Consider the following 10,235-nt stretch of genomic DNA (forward strand, 5'->3'; position numbering starts at 1 on the left):
AATTTTGTTGAGTTTTATTTTGCTGTTAATTCTTGTATTGTTGTTAAAAATTTACTTTGAAAAATGTTATTATATGTTATTTAGTTTTTAAAATGTTATTTTACTATTACATGTTTTGGCAAAAGTTATTTCAGTGTTACAATTAATTGCTCAAATGTTTTAGATAAATTTTAATTTAACTGGTAATTCTTTTGAATTTGTTAACAATCAAAACAAAAGATTGATTTGTGAGAATATTTATAAGACAAATATCTTTAAGACTGATAACGAGAAAGGTGTACAAGAGCTTTGGATTATATATTCATTTTGCTGTGATTATTAAAATAAACTTGTGTCTATTTACTGTGTTATTTTCCTTTTGCACTCATAAAAAAAATGTTAGTTTAGACAATTGGTTTTAAAATTTGGCAGTGTTTGAGTTGGTAAATTAATAATATAATGGAATCAAAATGTTCTTTCGAAATTTCATTTTGTTGATAGTTCTAGGTAGTTTTTTCCAAGGAAGGTTTAATGAGACAGAATAAAATATTCAGTGCTTAATTTGAAACATTTTAGATTTAGGAAACTTATTTATGGCATATTTTAATTGTACTTCTCAATCCATTCCCACGACGCACATTACACATTTTTATTTTGCTCGAACTTGAATATGAATTTTGCTAAATGGATCAACTGTATATAAACGTTGAATATACTGAAACATTGCAAAAACATTCAGTCAAAAAATCTTGAAACTGCATGGAGTTTTAAGGTTCTCTAAAATGATGCATTTGACGAAGAATTTAGTTCAATTTTACCAACCAAAATAACATGTACATCAAAATCACTTGTTTTATGTTTACGAACTAAGTGAAAAATTACATTAACAAATTACAGTTTAATGCATTTTTCATAACACTTATTTATAGTTAAAAAAAAGCGCAAACTCTATGACTCAAAAATAAAATTGTTGACTCAAAAATAAAATTGTTAACGAAAAGAGCTTTAGAAGGTCTTGTAATAAAAATTTAAAATTGACTTATTAATATTTTTGAAGACAGCAGATAAGAAGTTTTTTAATAAAAAAAATTAGACTACGAAGACCTTAAGATGTAACATGTGTTTTGCCCTGCTTTAGACTTACTAATGTTAGATTAGATCCATTATACGATTGCTAGATTATGATTTAAAACAATGAACAAGTCTCTTGATGTTGTATACCTGTAATATATTACTTTTAAATTTAAACTGTTGATCATATTGTGATTGACCGCCAGAGCTGTTTGATATGATTTGGATACAATGCTTGTGACAAATCCTGACTTGTCTTTGTAGATTTTGGCATGTATCTGTTGGCCTTTAGAAATAAATCCAAAAACGAAACTTCAAGGATAATCAAATAAAACAACAATGCTATTTCCTTTAGTTACGTCATACGATCTTTGGGTTATGCTTAAACAAGAATTATGAAAACCCTTCACAAAATACAGAAACTATGACTGCTTTTTGTCATTTTTTTACAAACTAATCTCATGTCACTTTTTTACTCAAGGTAACATACTTAAAAAGTTAGTATTTACTCTGGTTAGTATGTAATATTCTTATATACTACTGATTTAAAATGATTTACAGGTAAGAAGACTGTTTACAACAAATATATTAGTTTATTCCTACAAGTTACAACAATAATTGGATACACTTTGTTTGTTCAATAAAAACATTTTCATTTCAAGTAAAGTAAGAAATTCTAAGACTTATTTCGTGTAGGTAAAACAGGTCTTTCTAAAAACCTGACGGAAGCAAGCCAAATACTGATCATACTGGTCATCATTGTATTGTAGTCATACATCAATGAATAACTTTACACAAACACGAAAAGGTTTTATGTATCTAACACTTTTAGTTCATAGACAAATTTATCTATCTAATACATTGTGAGCTGATATATACAGTATCTATGAAACATAGCAATAACATTTTATATACAGTATAAGTAGTAAGTAAGAGACATTTAACTATACAGGACATACATTATTGTACACATAGATGCATAATCATATTTTACTAATTTTTAGCAAATTTAAGAAAAAAATGTAAAGATTTTAGGGATTTTAGGTAGCATTGGTTACACAAGATAGCACTATGAAGCCTTTTTTGTGTCTAGAGTATAAATAAACAATTGTAAATTAAACCCAATCTGACATTTTATTTGTATTATGATTTTAATTGAAATATTTGAATTACTGTAAAGAATAAAATTTTTAAGAGGAAATAAATAACAAATAATCACTTTCAGGTATATAAGATAATGTTAATTGATTAAGATAAAGTGTTATTAAATTATTGTCTGTGATAATCACAACTAGACAGATTTGCAGAACTAATTGGAAAAGATGGTTGAAATCATCCTCTTTTCCAGGTACCTTCAGAAACATTTCCAATACCTGGTCTCTTGGATGGTCTATTTGGCTCAAAATCAAATACTTCTCCGGACCCAGCTACTACTACAACACCAGCACCTACAACTACTACTGCACCAACATCCAGACCTTCCAAAGGACTTTTGGGAGGATTAGGAAGTGCCTTAGGTGGGTTCCTTTTTGGAACTGGGGATTCAACAGAATCTTCAGATGCCTCACCACCAACTACTATTCAACCAACCCCAAGTCCAACAGTACCCAGCTCCACTCAAACACCCACACAAAAGAGCTCTCGTGGTTTACTGGGTGGTCTAGGAAGTGCCCTTGGTGGATTTCTATTTGGTACATCAGACGAAAGTTCCTCAAACGAGACAAACGAAGAAGAATCAGCATCCTCTGAAGAAGAAGCCTCAACTGATTCAGAGGGAAAGGCAAGTGATGTAGGTCCTGGAGCATCAGCATCATCAGAAGGAGGTGCATCTGGGGAGGCTGAGAGTAAAGCAAGTGATACCAGTGCAGGAGCATCAGCATCAACAGAAGGAGGTGCCTCTGAGGCAGAGAGTAAAGCAAGTGATACAGATGCAGGAGCATCGACATCAACAGAAGGAGGTGCATCTGGGGAGGCTGAGAGTAAGGCAAGTGATACCAGTGCAGGAGCATCAGCACCAATAGAAGGAGGTGCCTCTGAGGCAGAGAGTAAAGCAAGTGATAACAGTGCAGGAGCATCAGCATCAACAGAAGGAGGTGCCTCTGAGGCAGAGAGTAAAGCAAGTGATACAGGTGCAGGAGCATCGACATCAACAGAAGGAGGGGCCTCTGAGGCGGAGAGTAAATCAAGTGATACCAGTGGAGAAGCATCAGCATCAACAGAAGGAGGTGCCTCTGATTCAGAAAGTAAAGCAAGCGATACCAGTGCAGGAGCATCGACATCAACAGAAGGAGGGGCCTCTGAGGTGGAGAGTAAATCAAGTGATACCAGTGGAGAAGCATCAGCATCAACAGAAGGAGGTGCCTCTGATTCAGAAAGTAAAGCAAGTGATACCAGTGCAGGAGTATCAGCAACAACAGAAGGAGATGCATCTGGGGAAGCTGAAAGTAAAGCAAGTGATACAGGTGCCGAAGCATCAGCCTCAACAGAAGAAGGTTCCTCTGAGGCAGAGAGTAAGGCAAGTGATACCAGTGCAGGAGCATCAGGATCAACAGAAGGAGGTGCATCTGAGGCAGACAGTAAAGCATGTGATTCCAGTGCAGGAACATCAGCATCAACAGAAGGAGGTGCCTCTGAGGCTGAAAGTAAAGCAAGTGAGACAGGTGCAGGATCATCAGAATTAACAGAAGGAGTTGCCTCTGAGGCAGAGAGTAAGGCAAGTGATGCCGGTGCAGGAGCAACAGCATCAACAGATGGAGTTGCCTCCGAGGCAGAGAGTAAGGCAAGTAAGACAAGTGCAGGAGCATCAGGATCAACAGAAGGTGGTGCATCTGAGGCTGAGAGTAAGGCAAGTGATACCAGTGAAGGAGCATCAGCATCAACAGAAGGAGGTGCCTCTGAGGCAGAGAGTAAGGCAAGCGAGACAGGTGCAGGAGCATCAGAATCAACACAAGGAGGTGCCTCTGAGGCAGAGAGTAAAGCAAGTGATAGCAATGAAGGAGCATCAGCATCAACAGAAGGAGTAGCTTCTGAGACAGATAGTAAGGCAAGTGATAGCAGTGCAGGAGCATCAGGATCAACAGAAGGAGGTGCATCTGAAGCAGAGAGTAAGGCAACTGAAACAGGTGCAGGAGAATCAGAATTAACAGAAGGACTTGCCTCTGAGGCAGAGAGTAAAGCAAGTGATACAAGTGCAGAAACATCAGTATCAACGGAAGGAGGTGCCTCTGAGGCTGAGAGTAAAGCAAGTGATACCAGTGCAGGAGCATCAGCATCAACAGAAGGAGGTGCCTCTGAGGCTGAGAGTAAAGCAAATGATACAGGTGCAGGAGCATCAACATCAACAGAAGGAGGTGCATCTGGAGAGGCTGAGAGTAAAGCAAGTGATACCAGTGCAGGGGCATCAGCATCAACAGAAGGAGGTGCCTCTGAGGCAGAGAGTGAAGCAAGTGATACAGGAGCAGGAGCATCGACATCAACAGAAGGAGGTGCATCTGGGGAAGCTGAGAGCAAAGCAAGTGATACCAGTGCAGGAGCCTCAGCATCAAATGAAGAAGGTGCCTCCGAGGCTGAGAGTAAAGCAAGTGAGACAGGTGCATTAGCATCAGCATCAACAGAAGGAGTTGCCTCTGAGGCAGAGAGTAAGGCAAGTGAGACAGGTGCAGGATCATCAGAGTCAACAGAAGGAGTTGCCTCTGAGGCAGAGAGTAAAGCAAGTGATACCAGTGCAGGAGCATCAGCATCAACAGAAGGAGGTGCCTCTGAGGCTGAGAGTAAAGCAAGTGATAAAGCTGTAGGAGTATCAGCAACAACAGAAGGAGATGCATCTGGGGAGGCTGAGAGTAAAGCAAGTGATACAGGTAAAGGAGCATCAGAATCAACAGAAGGAGTTGCCTCTGAGGCAGAGAGTAAGGCAAGTGATACTAGTGGAGAAGCTTCAGCATCAAGAGAAGGAGGGGCATCTGAGGCAGAAAGCAAAGCAAGTGATACCAGTGCAGGAGCATCAGCATCAACAGAAGGAGGTGCCACTGAGGCTAAGAGTAAAGCAAGTGATACAGGTGCAGGAGCGTCAGGATCAACAGAAGAAGGTGCATCTGAGGCAGAGAGTAAAGCAAGTGATACCAGTGCAGGAACATCAGCATCAACAGAAGGAGGTGCCACTGAGGCTGAGAGTAAAGCAAGTGAGTCAGGTAAAGGAGCATCAGAATCAACAGAAGGAGTTGCCTCTGAGGCAGAGAGTAAGGCAAGTGATACTAGTGGAGAAGCTTCAGCATCAATAGAAGGAGGGGCATCTGAGGCAGAAAGCAAAGCAAGTGATACCAGTGCAGGAGCATCAGCATCAACCAAAGAGGGTGCCTCTGAGGCAGAGAGTGGAGCAAGTGATACAGGTGCAGGAACATCAGTATCAACAGAAGGAGTTGCCTCTGATTCAGAGGGTAAAGCAAGTGACACTATTGACGACTCATCAGCATCAACAAAAGGAGGCGCCTCTGAAGCTAAGAATGAGGCAAGTGATACCAGTACAGGAGCATCAGGATCAACAGAAGGAGGTGCCTCTAAAGCTGAGAGTAAAGCAAGTGAGACAGGTAAAGGAGCATCAGAATCAACAGAAGGAGTTGCCTCTGAGGCAGAGAGTAAAGCAAGTGAGACAGGTGCAGGATCATCAGCATCAACTGAAGAAGGTGCTTTTGAGGCTGAGAGTAAATCAAGTGAGACAGGTGCAGGAGCATCAGCATCAACAGAAGGAGTTTCCTCTGAGGCAGAGAGTAAGGCAAGTGAGACAGGTGCAGGATCATCAGAGTCAACGGAAAGAGTTGCCTCTGAGGCAGACAGTAAAGCAAGTGAGACAGGTGCAGGATCATCAGCATCAACTGATGAAGGTGCCTCTGAGGCTGAGAGTAAAGCAAGTGAGACAGGTACAGGATCATCAGCATCAACAGAGAAAGGTTCCTCTGAGGCAGAGAGTAAGGCAAGTGATACCAGTGCAGGAGCATCCGGATCAACAGAAGGAGGTGCATCTGAGGCTGAGAGTAAGGCAAGTGAGACAGGTGCAGGATCATCAGAATCAACAGAAGGAGGTGTCTCTGAGGCAGAGAGTAAGGCAAGTGAGACAGGTGCAGGAGCATCAGAATCAACAGAAGGAGGTGCCTCTGAGGCAGAGAGTAAGGCAAGTGATACCAGTGAAGGAGCATCAGGATCAAGAGAAGGAGGTGCATCTGAGGCAGAGAGTAAAGCAAGTGATACCAGTGCTGAAACATCAGCATCAACAGAAGGAGCTGCCTCTGAGGCTGAGAGTAAGGCAAGTGATGCCGGTGCAGGAGCAAAACCATTAACAGATGGAGTTGCCTCTGAGGCAGAGAGTAAGGCAAGTAAGACAAGTGCAGGAGCATCAGGATCAACAGAAGGAGGTGCATCTGAGGCTGAGAGTAAAGCAAGTGATACCAGTGAAGGAGCATCAGCATCAACAGAAGGAGTAGCCTCTGAGGCAGAGAGTAAGGCAAGCGAGACAGGTGCAGGAGCATCAGAATCAACACAAGGAGATGCCTCTGAGGCAGAGAGTAAAGCAAGTGATACCAATGAAGGAGCATCAGCATCAACAGAAGGAGGTGCCTCTGAGGCAGAGAGTAAGGCAAGTGATGCTGGTGCAGGAGCATCAGCATCAACAGATGGAGGTGCCTCTGAGGCTGAGAGTAAAGCAAGTGATACCAGTGAAGGAGCATCAGCATCAACAGAAGGAGTAGCCTCTGAGGCAGAGAGTAAGGCAAGCGAGACAGGAGCAGGAGCATCAGAATCAACACAAGGAGGTGCCTCTGAGGCAGAGAGTAAAGCAAGTGATACCAATGAAGGAGCATCAGCATCAACAGAAGGAGGTGCCTCTGAGGCAGAGATTAAGGCAAGCGAGACAGGAGCAGGAGCATCAGAATCAACACAAGGAGGTGCCTCTGAGGCAGAGAGTAAAGCAAGTGATACCAATGAAGGAGCATCAGCATCAACAGAAGGAGGTGCCTCTGAGGCAGAGAGTAAAGCAAGTGATAGCAGTGCAGGAGCATCAGGATCAACAGAAGGAGGTGCATCTGAAGCAGAGAGTAAGGCAACTGAAACAGGTGCAGGAGAATCAGAATTAACAGAAGGAGTTGCCTCTGAGGCAGAGAGTAAGGCAAGTGATGCTGGTGCAGGAGCATCAGCATCAACAGATGGAGGTGCCTCTGTGGCAGAGAGTAAGGCAAGTGAGACAGGTGCAGGAGCATCAGAACCAACTGAAGGAGGTGCCTCTGAGGCAGAGAGTAAGACAAGTGTTGCCAGTGCAGGAGCACCGGCATCAACAGAAGGAGGTGCCTCTGTGGCAGAGAGTAAGGCAAGTGAGACAGGTGCAGGAGCATCAGAAACAACTGAAGGAGGTGCCTCTGAGGCAGAGAGTAAGACAAGTGTTGCCAGTGCAGGAGCATCAGCATCAACAGATGGAGGTGCCTCTGTGGCAGAGAGCAAGGCAAGTGAGACAGGTGCAGGAGCATCAGAAACAACTGAAGGAGGTGCCTCTGATTCAGAGAGTAAAGCAAGTGATACCAGTGCAGGAGCATCCGGATCAACAGAAGGAGGTGCATCTGAGGCAGAGAGTAAAGCAAGTGATACCAGTGCAGGAGCATTAGCAGCAACAGAAGGCGTTGGCTCTGAGGCAGTGAGTAAGGCAAGTGAGACAGGTGCAGGAGCAACAGAATCAACAGAAGGAGGCGCCTCTGAGACAGAGAGTAAAGCAAGTGATATAAGTGCAGGAGCACCAGCATCAACAGAAGGAGGTGCCTCTGAGGTAGACAATAAGGCAAGTGATGCCGGTGCAGGAGCAACAGCATCAACAGATGGAGGTGCCTCTGAGGCAGAGAGTAAGGCAAGTGAGACAGGTGCAGGAGCAACAGAATCAACAGAAGGAGGCGCCTCTGAGGCAGAGAGTAAAGCAAGTGATACAATCGCAGGAGCACCAGCATCAACAGAAGGAGGTGCCTCTGAGGTAGACAATAAGGCAAGTGATGCCGGTGCAGGAGCAACAGCATCAACAGATGGAGGTGCCTCTGAGGCAGAGAGTAAGGCAAGTGATACAGGTTCCGAAGCTTCCTTTTCAGCAGAAGAAGGTGCCTCTGAATCAGGGAGTAGTGGCATTTTATCTACTGAAGGAGAAAGTGTTAGTGCAGAAATAAGTAGTTCTGCACAGGATGATGCTGGTGGGTCTTCTTCCAATGATGGATCGGATCATGTAGAAGCAAAAGCAAGTGCTGAGGCAAGTGCAGGAGTGTCATCATCTGATGACGGAACTATTAATGTAAAATCAAGTGCTTCAGCACAGTCGTCTGCAGAAACTGCATCATCTGATGGTGAAAGTAGTCATTCAGAAGCAGCCGCTTCGGCCGAGTCCAGTGTGGAAGTTTCTGTTTCAAAAGACGGAAGTTTACATTCGGAAGCTAGCACATACGCCGAATCTAGTGCTTCAAGTACAGATAGTACTGGCCAAACAGACTCGAGCGCTTCTGCACAAACTACAACAGAAATAACAACCTCTAAAGATCATTCTGAAGTAAGCTCTTCTGCAGAATCTGGTACAGAATCGACTTCTCCTAAAGACGGAACTGACCTTAGCGAAGCAAGCAGTTCCACACAGTCAGGTTCAGGATTGTCATCATCTACAGCTGGAACTGATACAACAGAAGCAAGCAGTTCCACAGAGTCTGGTTCAGGAGTGTCATCATCTACAGCTGGAACTGATAAAGCAGAAGCAAGTAGTTCCTCAGACTTAGGTTCAGGAGTGTCATCATCTACAGCTGGAACTGATAAAGCAGAAGCAAGCAGTTCCGCAGAGTCTGGTTCAGGAATGTCATCATCTACAGCTGGAACTGATAAAACAGAAGCAAGCAGTTTTACAGAGTCTGGTTCAGGAGAGACATCTTCTGCAGCTGGTACTGATCATTCAGAAGCAGGCAGTTCCACAGAGTCTAGTTCAGGAGTATCATCATCTACAGCTGGAACTGATGAAACAGAAGCAAGCAGCCCGTCAGATTCTGGTACTGGAGCGTCAACCCCAGATTCAGATACCATAGGAAAAGTCTCAAATGATATCAATGACCAATCGACAGAAAATTCAGCAGGATCTACAGGGCCTGCAACCTCTTCAAGTAGTGGTTCAAGTAATGATATTGGTAGTTCTGAAAATAGCTCTAGTGTGGAAAGTGAACCAGAACAAGAAGAACATGACGATACAGAAACGGACACCAGTTCAGATAACGAGGGATCAGATTCCGACTCAGAATCAACAATTACCACAACAACTCAACGATCCGTTGCTGTTGCCTACACCACAACTCAATCCCCAAAAACAACTTCACGTCCCTCTACGACGACATTACGAACGACAACTAGAGCGACAACCAAACCGACAACAAAACCTACGAGCAAGAGCGCGAAGCGGCCAACAACTTTGTCCCCGTCCCAGAAATATACCGCTTTAGGAGCGAAAAAGGGATCTTCTTACTCAGAATGAGATTTAATATGATTTACAAGAGCCGGTTAACTCGATCTCGATATAATACCTCATAACTGTTACCTCAATATTCTATCATAAAAGTATGGCAGTATTGATAATAATGATATGTGTTCGTTTTTGTACCTTTTTTTGTAAACATTAGTTGTTTGTATCTCTGTAGGTGTTTGCCTTGTAGGAGGGAATCATTCATTTAATCATTAAATTTGTTCAACACTGAAACTATTGTCAAAGACAAGTTAGTACCTTACCCAGTTCTTTGAGGACATTTGCCACATTGTTCAATTTACAAACATTCCACATAGGTAGTTTTTCCAACACACTGTACATTATAACATATTTCTAGTCTTAGTTGTATAACTTTAGATTTTAGGGTGTATTTTTTAATTTATGAAACTATTCGTATATTGTACTCCAATTTTAAAGAATAAATTTTGTATGTTTGTTACGTTTATTTGATGAGCTGTCTATTTTTCGTCACACTTTATTTACCAATAAATAGTTGTTGTAGCCAAACACACATACTATTGTAAACATCCATATTTTGCCAATTTTCAAACTAGATCTTGAAAAAACATTAACAAAACACCCTGAAGCGGATACATTTATAGTGTTGATTGCATTCTGTCACTCATAGGTATACTACGACTAAGTTTAATTCTTT

General features: G+C 42.4%; 1 protein-coding gene across 1 annotated transcript; it reads left to right on the forward strand.

Moving 5' to 3' along the window:
- The first annotated feature begins 1,173 nt into the window (after positions 1-1,173).
- LOC128998184 (fibroin heavy chain-like) lies at positions 1,174-9,955 on the forward strand. Its single transcript, XM_054424199.1, has 2 exons — positions 1,174-1,194; positions 2,399-9,955. Exons 1-2 carry the CDS (start codon positions 1,174-1,176, stop codon positions 9,569-9,571), a joined length of 7,194 nt encoding a protein of 2,397 aa, XP_054280174.1. The 3' UTR covers positions 9,572-9,955.
- The last annotated feature ends 280 nt before the right edge of the window (positions 9,956-10,235 follow it).

This window comes from Macrosteles quadrilineatus, unplaced genomic scaffold, assembly GCF_028750875.1.
Source record: "Macrosteles quadrilineatus isolate MER2022 unplaced genomic scaffold, UCM_ALF_1.0 Scaffold_7__1_contigs__length_78375512, whole genome shotgun sequence".
NCBI lineage: Eukaryota > Metazoa > Arthropoda > Insecta > Hemiptera > Cicadellidae > Macrosteles > Macrosteles quadrilineatus.